Source organism: Monodelphis domestica, chromosome 1 (genome assembly GCF_027887165.1).
Source record: "Monodelphis domestica isolate mMonDom1 chromosome 1, mMonDom1.pri, whole genome shotgun sequence".
In the NCBI taxonomy this organism is placed as follows: domain Eukaryota; kingdom Metazoa; phylum Chordata; class Mammalia; order Didelphimorphia; family Didelphidae; genus Monodelphis; species Monodelphis domestica.
The window spans coordinates 35,017,620-35,032,402 of NC_077227.1; the positions used below are offsets into that span (position 1 = coordinate 35,017,620).

At 44.0% G+C, this 14,783-nt stretch overlaps 1 protein-coding gene across 2 annotated transcripts in view; it reads right to left on the reverse strand.

Moving 5' to 3' along the window:
* The window catches only part of TMEM266 (transmembrane protein 266), a 146,343-nt gene that overhangs the window by 48,718 nt on the left and 82,842 nt on the right, over positions 1 to 14,783 (reverse strand). For both annotated transcript variants that reach the window (XM_056796939.1, XM_056796932.1), the window contains exons 6-7: positions 6,210 to 6,266; positions 1,081 to 1,219 (exon numbers count right to left, since the gene is read on the reverse strand). In XM_056796939.1, the coding sequence (XP_056652917.1) occupies positions 1,081 to 1,219; positions 6,210 to 6,266 (196 nt within the window). The remainder of the gene's footprint in view (positions 1 to 1,080; positions 1,220 to 6,209; positions 6,267 to 14,783) is intronic.

The window sequence follows — 14,783 nt, forward strand, 5'->3', positions numbered from 1 at the left end:
GTAACTTGACTTTGGCTATACAGTGAGTAAATATCCGAGGCAAGATTTGAACTCAGGATCTGACACTAAATTGTTCTTGGAGCTTAGAATTATGAAATATCTGAGTCTGAAAGGGCCTCAGAGACCACATATTATAACCCAAGAGGCAACATGGCTTAGGGTTCAGGACTTAGAGTCAGGAGATCTGGGTCAAAATCCTATGTCAGATATTTGTTAGCTGTGTGAGCCTGGGCAAGTCATTTAACTTCCATGTGCCTCAGTTTCCCTAACTGTAAAATGAGGGGGTTGATTTTGAGGGTCTTTAATGCCCCTACTATCTCTAAATCTATGCTTCTACGACCTTTATGACAATCCTGTGAGGTAAGGGCTATTCCTATCTCCTTCTTATAGATGGGAAAACTCAGGTGAACAGAGGCAAAGTGACTTGCCCAGGCTCACACAGCTTATGACTGAAGCAAGATTTGAATGTGGGTCTTCCCAAATCCAAGTCCAGATCTCTTTCCACAATACCCTCTAGCTGGCACCAGCCTGTCAATGTCCTTAAAATGTACATCTCTAAATGGAGGGAGTTTGGAATCTAAGATCCTTTATAGCTTTGTACCTTTGATCCTATGACATTTATTGCCACACATCCTTCCAAATCCACATTGGGTTCCTTCCTCCATGAAGTCTTCCCTGATTCTCCCTTTGATTTTGCACATATCTAAAATGATAATCATGTAATTTAAAATTTCTTGTTCTAGGAGATTCTTCTCTGGATGGGAGTATGTGGCAAGGTTCTGTATTTATGTCTCTTCTTCCCCTTCCTAGCCTGCAAATTCCCAAAGTCAGGGGCCACTTCTTATCTTATCTGCGAGTCTCTTCTAGTACCAGGCACAGTGCCCAGGTACACAAAGGGATGCTTCATGTTTGTTGAATGACTTATTGACTGAGGACAGTCAGGAAAGGCACAGGATCTTCAGTTGACTAGAGGACTGACCTCTGGGGAGCACTTTATGCTGCCAGAGAGGACGATGTCCTCCTCCTACCCTCCATTCCCAGAAGAATCTTTTTCTCCATGGGCTGCAGCTTTGTACTTACCATCGATGATCCTCTTTACTCTCCAAATTCGGAGGGCAATAGTCAGGCTGATGGCATCCCATGGGCTGCTGGGACCATTGGCAATGGTGGATGCTACCATGGGAGCCAAGGATAAGATGATCACAGCTCCATCAAACACCTGGAAAGAAGAGGAGGAAGAGGAGGAAAAGCTCAGTCAGCACCTGGAGCTGTCCAGATTAGCTGGGAGGAGGTGGTGGTATGTGCCATCTGTGTTCAGCAAAGGGGCAAGCTGTTCCCAGTATAATATCTAGAAAAAAAGTCTTCAAGAGGTTATTACCATTTCCCCAGAATGGAATTTATGCTCCCTTTTCCCAGGCTTTCCAGTCCTTAGGTACTTCTTCCAGGAAGTCTTCCCTGGCTACCTCAGCTCTTAATGATCTTTCCCTGTCTTGAACACCAGCCTTAACTGACTCACTATCTTTATGAGTTTGTTCCCATTCACAGACTCAGACAGGTGTAGACTGGTAAGGGACTCTGTAATTCCTTTAGCCTAGGGAGTCCTTAATCTTGTTGAGGATCATGGGCCCCACCTCTGGCAGTCTAGGCAAGAGAACTCTGCTTACAAAAGCATGCCACAAAATACGCAGGATTACAAAGAAATACCAGTGTCAAAATATTTTACCAACCAAGTTCCTGAATCCTAGTGATCTAGAGCCTGATGAGACTTTCCAGATGAAGAGTCTGAGACTCAGAAAAGGTAAAGAAGTCATTTACCCAAAGACTCACTGCTCACATGAGCAGGGTTTAACCTAGGAACCCAAGAGTAGCAATTCCCAGCAAATTCAATTCAATTCAGTCTGTATTTGTTCAATGAACTTGGAAGATGAACTGAGACAAACTTCCGCTCCTCAAGGAACTCAGAGTCCAGTAGTCTAGTCATGCTCTCTTCTACTTAATCGACTTGGCCAATGATCAGATGGGAAGGTGTGTGAATGTGCCTTTGAAATGGGAGATCCCCATGTCTACTATGTCTTGTAACGTCCACTTGTTTTAGGTAGGTCTGACTCTTTGTGACCCCATTTGGGATTTTCTTGGCAGATACTGGAGTGATTTGCCATTTTCTTCTCTGGCTAATTTTACAAATGAGGACACTGAGGCAAACAGGGTTAGTTGACTTGTCTAGGATCACATAGCTAGTAAGTGTTGGAGGTAAAATTTGAACTTGGGTCATCCTGACTCCAGGTCCAATACTCTAACCACTAGGCAACCTAGCTGCTCATGTCTTATTATAAAGGAGTAAAATTTCTTTCTTACTTTTACCCTAAATTATACTATTGAACTGGGGGCAGGTAGGATAGTGGATAGAGTGCCAACTCTGGAGCCAGGAGGTCCTGGGTTCCAATCTAACCTCATACACTTATTTCCTGGCTATGTGACTATGGGCAAACCATTTAACCCCAATTGCCTAGCCCTTGTTGCCCTTCTGTCTTAGGACTGATACTAAGAAGCTAAAGATTTTTAAATATAGTCATAGTAAAATTCATAACAGCAAAAACTACTATTATAAGAGGCAGTTTGGTCGGCTGACAGGCAGGAAGACCCAGATTCAAATCCAGCCTCTGACACATCTTGGCTGTGTCTCTCTGTACCTTAGACAATTTTCTTAAGACTATAAAAGACACAGAAGATGCTGAGCTGCATGAGGAGGGAATGTCTCTCAGAGGGAGCTACTCTACACTAATGGAATCTCTCCAGTTCTTGAAAAAGAGTATATGGCATCCCAGAATCTGTATTTGTGGAGGGAATTTCCATACTGAGAAAACCATAGATTCTTGGACTATATTATTATTAATTATAGCATTAAGATTTCTACTGAATCAAAATCCTTTTCCATTGCCTTATCATGGCATGGAGGGGCCTCCAGGTTCTTGAAGAAGATGGCGGCAGAATGAAGGTTCTGGCAGGTCCCACCATGCAAATGCCTTGGATATGGACAAAATGACTATTGACCATGAACCAGCCTGGTTAAGTTCAGAAAATCTTATCACCAGGTTGTCCATTGGGTAGTGAAAACTCTCCCAAACCCAACCCCTGCAGACATGTCACCCACCATTGCTTCTAGCCTCCCTGTCTACACTCTCCCGACATGTCCTCTCTAATCACCACCACAGAGTGGCCGGTTGGATTCATAATACACCCAAAAGCCATCTTTCCTCTGTCTGATTCTGTTGATTATCCCAGCTTGCTGCACTCCCTGCTGGATGTGTTGATGACATAAACTTCCCATATCCCTCCTTTCACCTACAGTAGACTTTTCCCCAGGGAATCTCCATCTGTGCCCATTCCACAACTCGTTGTTATTCCAGCTAGAGCAACAATTCCCAGGACTGAGGGGACGTCCTTAACCTGGTTTCTTCCTTCTCTTGACAAATGCCCTCTCCTTGGCATCTCCCAACAGTCCTTGTATCCTATATGTTTTCATATATCTTTCTTTTTTTAACCCTTACCTTCCATATTAGAATCAAGACTGTATTGGTCCCAAGGCAGAAGAGTGGGAAGGGCTAGACAAACATAGGTTAAGTGACTTGCCCAGGGTCACCCAGCTAGGAAGTGTCTGAGGCCAGATTTGAACCCAGGATTCTCCCATCTCTAGGTCTGGCTCTCAATCCACTGAGCCACCCAGCTGTCCCTCATATATCTTTCAAGGAAAGTAAATTAAATTTGATTTGAGCCATTCCTTGGAATTGATTGGGATTGTCTGGGGCATTTTGCCAAGGCTGGGCACTGACAATCTAGGTTGGGTAATTGTCCATCAGTGATAAGTAACCCTAAGGGCATCGTGGAGTAGGGCACATTTTGTGGGTGAGAGGTGTAACTGTCTTCGAACATCTTAAGGGATGTCATGTAAAAAGAAGAGATACAGCATTTAAGATACTGGGGTTCTAGTAGTTAGAGTTGCTAGAGACCTTAGTGACCCCCGGGGCAGGGATTCTTAACCAAAGGATTCATGGCTAGATTTCAGGAGGTGAACAAACTTGGATGGGGGAAAAGATGCTTTTATTTTCATGAACCTTTGGTTTCCTCCTTTGCAATTCTCTGTATTTTATTTTGTGCTTTTAAGAACATTATTCTGAGGAGGGAGCCATAACTCTCTACTCCCCAAGGGGGTCATGATACAAAACTCAGAATCAATATGTATGCCTTGGGGTGGTTTTGGGTGTGTGTGTGTGTGTGTGTGTGTGTGTGTGTGTGTGCACACGTGTGTGTGTGAGAGACAGACAGACAGACAGAGACACAGAGACAGAGACACAGAGAGACTCAGAGAGAGATAGAGACAGAGTCAGAGAGACACACACACAGAGAGACACACACACAGACAGAGACAGAGACAGAGAGAAACAGAGAGACAGAGACAGAGACAGAGACAGAGAGAAACAGAGAGACAGAGACAGAGACAGAGAGAGACAGAAACAGAGACAGAGACAGAGAGAAACAGAGAGACAGAGACAGAGACAGAGAGAAACAGAGAGACAGAGACAGAGACAGAGAGGCAGATTTTTATTTCAAAGCAAAGAAGAATTTTCTAAAATATCCAACTATGGACTAGCTATGAAGGTAATGAGTTGCCCATCATGGAAGGGTCTTTGATTGGAAATTGGATGAACTCCTTTCAGGGATGCTGGAAAGGAGATTCTTGCTCAAGTAGGAGTTGGGTGAGATGGCCTTTGAGGCCTTTGCCGTACTAACCATTTGGACCTTTATTATCAGCACTAGGCTATTTAAGGTCTGTGTCTCAAAACCAGTACACAGAGTAACCTAAAGGAAGCAGAAAAGGTCTTACTGTGTAGGCACCATTACCTGACTTCTTGGAGATTACTGATCATAGGACCATTTACTCATCAGCTAATCAGCTAATTGGTATTTTATTATGCACCTACCATATGTCAGGTGTAGTATGAGCCATGTAAAGAAGGAAGATCATAAGCCTTAGGTTACATTTTGGGCCCCCAATATTATTTTTTCAGAGAGGACATTTCTCTTCTAGTTCCCTTACTAAAGAAACTGCCTTTTACCTGCCCATTCCTGATTGGAGCCAAACATGGTGGTGGCTGATGGGAAGTGTGGTCCTCTTATGACTACATTAAAGTTGAAAAAAGGGATGAGAAATGGTATAATGTAGGAGAGTAAAGAGATCAGGGTTCTAATTCCACAGCTGATGCTGACTAGCTGTGTGACCTTGGGCAAATCACTTATATTGCTGGGTCTTAGTTTCTCCATCTATAAAATGAAGGAACTGGATAAGGCATCTTGAAATCTATGAATCTCTGACTTCTCTCCAGGCTTGAGTATCCTCAATAAAGATGCTAGACTTCCCAAATCCTTTCAGCTTTAACGTTCTATGTTTTAATGACTCTTCCAGATTCAACATTTGTCATCCTGTATTCGAGGTTCTGCTTCGTACAGCTTTGCCATTTTGTATTCTAAGCTCCCATCCTTCTACATTGCCTATTTTAAGAGTCTTCATTCTCTGGCATTCTGTGTTCTTTCATCTTTAAGGTTTTTTCTACTAAGGACCCATATAGGTTCAAAATTTGACATCCTGTATTCTAGATTCTGTCATTTCTAGCTCTTCTTTGTGTGTTCTAAGGTCTTCTAGCTTCCAAATTCTTTTTTTTTTTTTAACTCTTACCTTCCATCTTGGAGTCAATTCTGTGTATTGGCTCCAAGGCAGAAGAGTGGTAAGGGCTAGGCAATGGGGGCCAAGTGACTTGCTCAGGGTCACACAGCTAGGAAGTGTCTGAGGTCAGATTTGAACCTAGGACCTCCCATCTCTAGGCCTTGCTCTCAATCCACTGAGCTACTCAGCTGCCCCCTAGCTTCCAAATTCTTATGAACCTACCCGATTCAACATTCAGTGTTATGTATTCTAGCTTCTGTTACTAGGTTCTGTTACTTCTAGCTTTGCCATTTTGGATTCCAAGTGTTTTTATCTTCTAGAATTATACTCTGCTGCTCTAAGAGCCCCCCAACTCTATGTCCAATGATAAAAGGGAAGAGATACCTTTAGTTATCTTTCCCAATGTTTCCTGTCTTCCTCCCTTCTTCCCTCCTCCCTGCCCCCCCACCATGGATATATCATGCTACCATGGGTGAGATAACAGTCTTACCTCGATTTTGTTTTCAATATAATCCCAGATCCCGAGGACCACGATGCGTAGAATTGTCTGAGGAGACAAAGGAAGAAAAGACAAGAACCAGCTTCATTTTATGGAAAGTGCTTGCTCAGAACTTCCTTCAGGAAATAAACAGGGGCTTTCCGGTAATATAGAATTATAGTATCATAGAAGGTCAGAGTTAGAGGGGACCTTAGCAGTCCTTTTGTCCACACTATACATGCTTAGGAATGTCCCCTGTAATTTCCTGATAGATGGGTGTTACAGACCTCATTGGGATACTTCAAGTGATGGAGAGCTCATTGTCTTATGGATCATTCCATTCCATTTGGAAACAGTTCTAATCATTTATATTTTTTAATCCTCACTTTCTGTCTTGGAATCAATACTGTGTATTGTCTCCAAGGTAGAAGACTGGTAAGGGCTAGGCAATGGGGGGTTGAGTGACTTGCCCAGGGTCACACAGCTGGGAAGTGTCCGAGGCCAGATTTGAACCTAGGACCTCCCATCTCTAGGCCTGGCTCTCAATCCACTGAGCTACCCAGCTGCCCCCTCTAATTGTTTCTTGATATTAAACTGAAACCAGTCTCCCTGTAACTGTGTATCCCGGCTCTGTTCTTTATTCTGTGGCCTTGGGCAAGACACTTCCCCTTGCTGGGCCTTAGTTTCCTTCTTTTTAAAAGGAGGGTATTTGGATGAAGTTCTTTAGGTTCTTTTCCAACTGTCAGAGAAGCTTGGAGATGGAACACTCCCTGAAGTCATCACGTCCTGCCAATACCTTTGGCCCCCAAATCCTCTGTACCAATTGCAAATTGGTTCCCTAGGAAATAGTCAAGATTCCTTACTGAAGCTACCCTAGCCCCATTGCTCTAGAGAGATGCTGCCTCGCCAAGAGCCTGTCTTGCTCCAATGGTGACATTGGGAGGGCATGATTACTGCTATGACCCAGGAACAAATTTTCTCCCCCACTTTGGACTGGACCATGAATAGGATCTACTTTAGCAAACCCAGAATTCTTCTCTGGCACTCTTCTTTTCATCATTAGCTTACAGGAGCTCGGGGTCTGGCAAGCAGCCCTGTCTACTTCCATCTTGCTCCTGGACAATAAGAGAGGCACTGTGGGATAATGGACAAAGGTGGGCCAGCCTTGGAGTCAGGAAGACCCAGGCTTGAGTTCTGCCTTTGATGCATATGGGCAAGTCACGCAAACCTTTCACTACCCTCAAGATGCTCTAAGAATGTAAGTTATAGATGAAGTCACTTAGCCTCCTTTTGAGGGGGGCAACTGGGTGGCCCCATAGATGGAAGGAGGGACTTAGAGTCAGCAAAGTGTGAGTTTGAATCTTGCCAAAGACACTTCTAGATGTGTGACCATGGGCAAGTTAGATAACATTATCTGCCTCAGTTTCTTCATCTGTAACATAGCATCTACCTAACTGGGGTTTGTGAGGATCGAATGAGTTGGCATATGGAAATCATTTTGGTAACTTTTAAGTTAAGTTAAGTTAACTCTTAAGTTTTAAATCATCTTCACCAAAATCATTGTCATCATCATCAACATCAACATCATCATCATCATCATCATCATCATCATCATCCACCCCCAAGGAAAGGGACTCCACCACCTTTCCAGGTCATCCATTCTATTTTTGAACAGCTATAATTGTTGAGAGGCAGCCAGCTGTCTCAGTGGATAGTTTTGACCCTGAAGTCAGTAAGACATCTTCCTGAGTTCAAATCCAACTTCAGACCCTTCCTCGGTTGTGTGACCCCAAGGAAGTCACTTCATCCTGTTTGTCTCAGTTACCTCATCTGTAAAATGAACTGGAAAAGAAAATGGCAAACCACTCCAGCATCTTTGCTAAAAACCCCAAATGGGGTCATGAGGCATTGGATGTGATTGAACAACAACAAAATTGTCTGGAAGTTTTTCCTGACATCAAGTCTAGATTTTTCTTTCTGCAATTTCTTTCTCTTCCTCCTAGTTCTGCTCCTAGGGGTTAAATAGAACAAATTAAATCCCTCCTCCCCAAGAGAGCCCATTAAAAACCTCATGGAATCTATTGTGTTCTCCAAGTCTTTTTTCAAGCTAAGTTTGCCCAGGTGTTTCTGTTCCCCTGATGACTTCAGCCCTGCCCCCTACCTGACAGATCAAAGATATGGGGGCTCAGAGCTCACAGTGTTCAGTAAAGATCTTCTGGGAAAGACCAGATGACTTCCTGTTGGGTATGATACTCGAGACCCCTTCCAAAGCCAAGATTCTGAGAGTCTCAGAGGGGTGATGTGAGCCCAGACAAACTGTTTCTTCACCCCAAGATGAAGAAAGCTCTCGATAGCAGGTGCACAGGCCAGGATGGCTCCCTTCCCTGCCCCGTCCCAGGCCTTTGAGAAGCACTGAGCCATCCATCCCCAGGGACAAGGAGCTGGCAGGTGGAGCTTTAAACACCCAGGAAAACTGCAGAGCCGATAAAATGATGAGAGCTTTAAGGGTTTAAGTGATAAAGGGTAAAGGAATGGGGCAGCTGGAACCCAGCCCTTAGAAACATCTGGATTAGCTACCCCAGCACCCCCCCCCAAGGATCCTTTAAGGCTCAGCTCAAGGTCTGTAGAGTCCATGGAGCTTTCCCAGCCCACTCCAGTCCTGACCCATGATCCTTCTTTACCATTTACCAACCCCTTTGAGTTGTTAATATCTTCAGAGAATCATGCATTGAGAGATGGAAAGGACTTGACTTTAGAGGTCATCTCGTACAATCCCCTCATTTTACAGGGGAGGAAACTGTGGTGCAGAGGGATCATGACTGGCCCCTGGTCACAAAAGTATTAAGTGACAAAGCTGGAATTTGAACCCAAGATCATAGATCCTGCCTGGAGGAAGCCTCAAAACCACTTAGTTCAACCCCCTTATTTTAGAGATGGAGAAACAGACTCAAATTCCTTGGATTGGATGGATCATGGATGGACCAACCATGAGTGAGAGCCAGTGCTCTTTCCCTTGAGCCAGAGGAGTCATATTCATTAGGAGGCCTGAGTTCAAATCCAACTGGGTTATTTGTGTAATTCAGGGCAAATCATTTGGATTTCAGTTTTCTCATCTATAAAATGAAAGAGCTGACCAAGATGAAGTCCTTTCCCACTCATAGTACTAAGAACCCATGACCAGAGGCATAAGAAGCAATTTTGGTGCCCAAGGCAAGTAACACAGGCTCTAAAATCATCTTCATAATTCACGATATGTAAAAAACTCAAGCAACAAGTCAGATGAATTTAATTGGGGTGAAAGGGAAGAGATTAGCTTTGTAGTGACTTTCGCATGGCAGAAAAGATGCAAGTGTCCAATTTTTGAACCCTTTAAATGTTAGTAGTCTGGGGAAAAAACTTCCTAAAAGTCACCCACTGCTGTTGTTGGAGTTCTGCCTATGAGTCATGAGTCTCAGGCTGTCAGAGCTTGAGGAGTCCTCAGCTTAACCCAAGAAGAGTGGTACAGGAATACTGGATCTGGAATTAGACAGGGCTTCAAATCCCTGTTTCCAATCCCAAATTACTCCAGACCCCCAAACCCTCCATTTGCATGTTTGTAGCGGATAAAACACTGGGCTTGGAATCAGGAAGATTCATCTTCATGATTTCAAATCCAGCCTCAGATACTTCCTAGCTGTGTGATCCTGGGCAAGTCATTTAACCTTGAGCACCTCATTTCCCTTATCTGTAAAATTAATTGCAGAAGGAAATGGTGAACCATTCCAGTATCTTTGCCAAGAAAATCCCAAAAGGGGTCATGAAGAGTCAGACGTGATTAATCATCTGAACAACAACAACAAAGACTACTGAGGGATCAAAATAATTTGCTCCCCTAGACCTCAGTTTCTGAGAAGGTAAAATAAGGGAATTGAACCCAATGATCTGAATCCTGTGATTCTAAGTGGATGGGACCGAGACAAGGAATACAAGATTTCTCATTGGAGCAGCTACCGGAAACCTTTAGATGCCTCACTGTGCTTTAGAGACTACTCTGGGATCTCAAAGCACAGAAAGGACTTTGTTAGGTCTTACCAAATTAGAAGGGTGAGGAAGGGTAGGGGGTGAAGGGAAGACACTCAAAGTAAATGGCATGGTCCTGCCCACTGGGAATTTGCAATCTTATTGAGGAGTCAAGAGGTATACACACGAAGACATAAGTGATAATAATCAGTCCTATAATGGATACCATTTACATAGCACTTTAGAGTTATTATCTCATTTGATCCTCACCACAACCCAAGGAGGTAAGGGCTATTATTATCCCTATTTTAAAGAAGAGAAAACTGAGGCTTGGAAAAGTAAGTGATTTGCCTAGTCATATAGCTTGTAAATTTTGGAGGCAGGATTTGAACTCTGGTCTTCTTGATTCTAGGCTCAGTGCTCTATCTACTGAGCAGACATTCAAGATCCCAGGGCTACTGTTACTTGGTTGCAACTAAAGCCTTTCCTTCTTCTTCTTCTATTTTCATACCAGATCCATCTATATCTACAGCACAGTGAAGGCTAACCATTCTGAAAAGCAATTTGGGATTATGGTGGGAAAGTTACCATTTGACCCAGAGATCCCATTGCTGAGCAAACAACTCAAAGAAATCACAGATAGACCGGTCCCATGAATACCAAAACATCCACAGCAGCAATCTATTTAGTAGCACAAACAGAAAGAAAACTGGAAATAAAGTGGATGCCCACTGACTGGGGAATGCTAAAAGAATTGTGGGAGAAGGGTTTTATTTTGTTGTAAAAAAAAGCACATATACGAGGAATTCAGAGAAACACAAGAAGGTATGGATGGAAAGGAGCGACTCTGGAGGCAGAGGAGCTGATGCTTGCTTCATCAGTGACCCTGGGCAAGTCATTTCATTTCCCAGAGCCTCAGTTTCCCCATCTGTAAAATGAGGGGATTGGACTTAATGCTCTGAGGTCTCTGCCATCTTAAGGTCTATAATCTTATGTTCCTATATTAGCAGTTATCCATAATGGAGATTTACCATTTGATAGACAATCTTCTCTGTCTTTGTATAGGGAAATGCCTGTGTTTGCTGATATCAGTCAAATTCAGAATAAAGAAAAACCTTACAAAACACACCAGCAATATTTGCTTGCTGGCTGCCGCTTAGTTAGTAGCCTAGTTGAGCCAAGGTTCCATCTGGATAGAAGTGCCAGTGAACACTGCCAGGGCAATGGTGCTTTCTGCTCCCTGTCCTAACCCTGACATCAATACAGGCAGAAGAGAGGCTAAGAACCAGGGGGATTCTGTGGCTATCAGTGTCAGGGTTGGCAGGGAGCTCAGAAGTCACTCAGGCTAGCCAGTCTGAAACCCCAGATAGCAGCCTCCTGGGAGAGCTCCAGGGAGGGAGAAGCCAGAGCCTCAAGAAGCAGCCAACCTGCTTCACTGCTCTTCTGGGTAGGACGTTTGTCTTTGCAGAAAGCTCAAGTCCATTACCTGTGAGGCCAAGCAGAACAAAGCCAATCCCTCTTTGTTAGGAGAGTACTATATATATATATATAGTGTAATGGTTAGAATGGGTGGTCGCCAAAATAGTAATTAACACTTAAGTCACAAGACTGGTAATAGCTAGATTTATTAGTAAGAAAAAGAACCGATCCCAGTTCTGCAATTAGCCTGGCACCACCCAGGGGGGCAGTGCCTGTGGGATCAATTTCATGGTTGCTGATTGACCCAAACGGAAGGAACTTCAAATCCCTGATTGATCAAATCAACACACAAATTCCCTTTTCTGTCTCTCTCTCTCTGTCTCTCTGTCCCTCTCTCTCTTTCTCTCTGTCTCTCTCTCTCTCTGGCTCTCTCTCTCTCTTCCTTTCCCTCTCCTTCTCTCTCTCTCTCTCTGTCTCTCTCTCTCTCTCTCTCTCTGTCTCTCTCTGTCTCTCTCTGTCTCTCTCTGTCTCTCTCTCTCTCTCTGTCTCTCTCTCTCTGGCTCTCTCTCTCTCTGGCTCTCTCTCTCTCTTCCTTTCCCTCTCCTTCTCTCTCTCTCTCTCTCTCTCTCTCTCTCTCTCTCTCTCTCTCTCTCTCTCTGTCTCTCTCTCTCTCTGTCTCTCTCTCTCTCTCTGTCTCTCTGTCTCTCTGTCTCTCTGTCTCTCTGTCTCTCTGTCTCTCTCTGTCTCTCTGTCTCCCTCTTTCTCTCTCTCTCATATATATGAGAGAGAGAGGGTAGGTAGATAGATAGATAGATGGATGGATAGAGGTAAAGAAAGAAAGAAAAGAAGTAAAGAAAGGGGGGAAGGAAGAAAGATAGATAGATGGATAGAAAGATGGACAGATACAGACAGATTGATAGACAGAAAGATATAGATAGGTAGTAGGTAGACATAGACAGAGACAGACAGACAGATGGATAAATAGGGAAAAAGGCAAATGGGTTAAAAAGACAGATAGATAGATACAGACAGGCAGATAGAGAGCTAGATAGGCAGATAGCAGATGGACAGACAAATAGATAGTTAGATAGCTGGACAGACAGAAAAATAGATGAAGATAGATCAACATATAGAAAGGCAGAAAGAAAGACATAGATGCTAGATCAGTTGGTAGAAGGATAGCTAGATAGAAACAGATAGATCTATAGATAGAGATAAATAGATCAGGCAGGTTAAGTGCTTGCCAGTTAAGCAGTGGGGATACACATACAAGCCCAAAAGGCAGCTCCTACCCTCAAGTATCTTGTATTCTCTTGGGCCATGAAATAAAAGGGCATGGGAAAAGGTTAGGGGAGGAAGCAAGGGAGAGGGCACCTCCACAGGGTTATTGTGAGGAGCTGAAGTCCAGAGAGTGAAGGATGGAACTTGGGGTGAAGTGAACATGGCCTGGATGTCTTGAGAAAGTGTCCCAGTCAGGACCTTCCCAATCAGAAAAGAGGGCAGTGGGGCAGGGGCATCTGGGGGGGGGGCCTGCTACTGAGGAGGTGGAGACATCCAAGGAAGGAAGATGGTGATTATATTCTCCCTCATTTTTTCTTCTCCAGATGAAACATCCCCAGCTCTTTGCATTAATTCTCGTCTGGCTTGGTCTCCAATCTCCTCAGCACCATCCTGGTTATCCTTCTTTGGATGCTCTTCAGCTTTAACTGGAGAGGCAGCTTTGTATAGGGGGAGAACTCTTGACTAGAGTCAGGAACCCCTGAGATGACATCCTATCTCAGAAACTTGATTCATTATATGACTCTAGGTAAGTCACCCAACTCTTTCAGCCTCTGTTTCTCATCTCTAAAATAAGGATAATAATTTTACCTATCCCACAGAGCTGTTGTAAAGATCAGACGAGATCATGTATGTGAAGTGCTTGGTAAATCTTAAAGCTCCAGGTAAATGGGAATGATGATGATTATGATGATGATGATGATGAGGAGGAGGAGGAGGAGGAGGAACTGAACCTATGATTTCATTGGTCTAGGGACTTCCCAGGTGAGGAAGCTCCCTCTGCCCATACATTTTGGCCCTTAGAGCTGGAAGGGTAAATGAATTAATGATAATAGTTGTCATCATCCTCAGTATAATCATTATTATTTCATGTCCTTCCTAAACTACGGGGCCCCTAATAAGCCTTCTGAACTATTAGAAGAAGATGGAAGCCCTGAGGGCTGACCTGGTCCTAGAAAGTTTCCTGGAGCAGATGGGACCTGAGTTGGACTTGCAAATGACTGAAATGACTACACCTTCAGCTGTTCTGAGCAGATGTGCACCAGTCTGGTTGTTCTGGCACCCCATAGCCTTGCTGGGGTCTCAGAAGTACCAGGGGCTTCCGAGACAGAGCAAGATGCATCTTTTCTGACAATGCCAGGGTGAGTTGGACCTCCAATAAGTCTGAGAAACAACATTAACAAAAACTGTCTTTGTTTTGTGTGACTCTGAGCAAGTCAGTTCATCTCTCTCAGCCTCAGTTTCCCTAGCTGTAAAAAGGAAACAATTATGACGCTAACTTCACATGAACAAGAAGTGATATTTTCAAGTTTGTGAAGCCCTTTAAATAGACCACGAGAGAGAGAGTCAGAACAGTTCACTTATGGAGTAGGAAGGCAATAGCCTCTGCAAAGACTTCAGTTGAGGACACTCATCTTTCCTCCATTGTCCAATGGCCAGAGATAAAATCAGGGAGACCTTGGTCTTTGGGTTGATGTTTCAGGTGACTGTCATGGCAGAACTGAATATAATGGAAAGATGGACACCAGAAGCTACGTTTCATGGCAGAGGAGTAGAGCTCTGAAGAGTCTGGTCGCCGGCATGACATTTTTTGAGCATAGCAACATCATGCTCTGTGTGCCCCTTGGGAAAAACTTGTGCATGGGTGGAACTGTTCTATAAGCTACTTTGCCATCTAAGGTGGCACTGAAGGTTTGGACAGCACGGACATGGTCACAGGATGGCCCTGAGTGGCTAAAATGGCTCTCTCTTTGCCTGCCCTCTGCTAATGAATCTTTCTGCTCTTGGTAAGGCTGGTCCTTGAACACCAAACAAACGATTCCCGAGCTGACGCTCCAAGCCTCTCCAATTCAGTAGCATCTCCCAGCAATGGCCTTCTGCTAGCCTTTG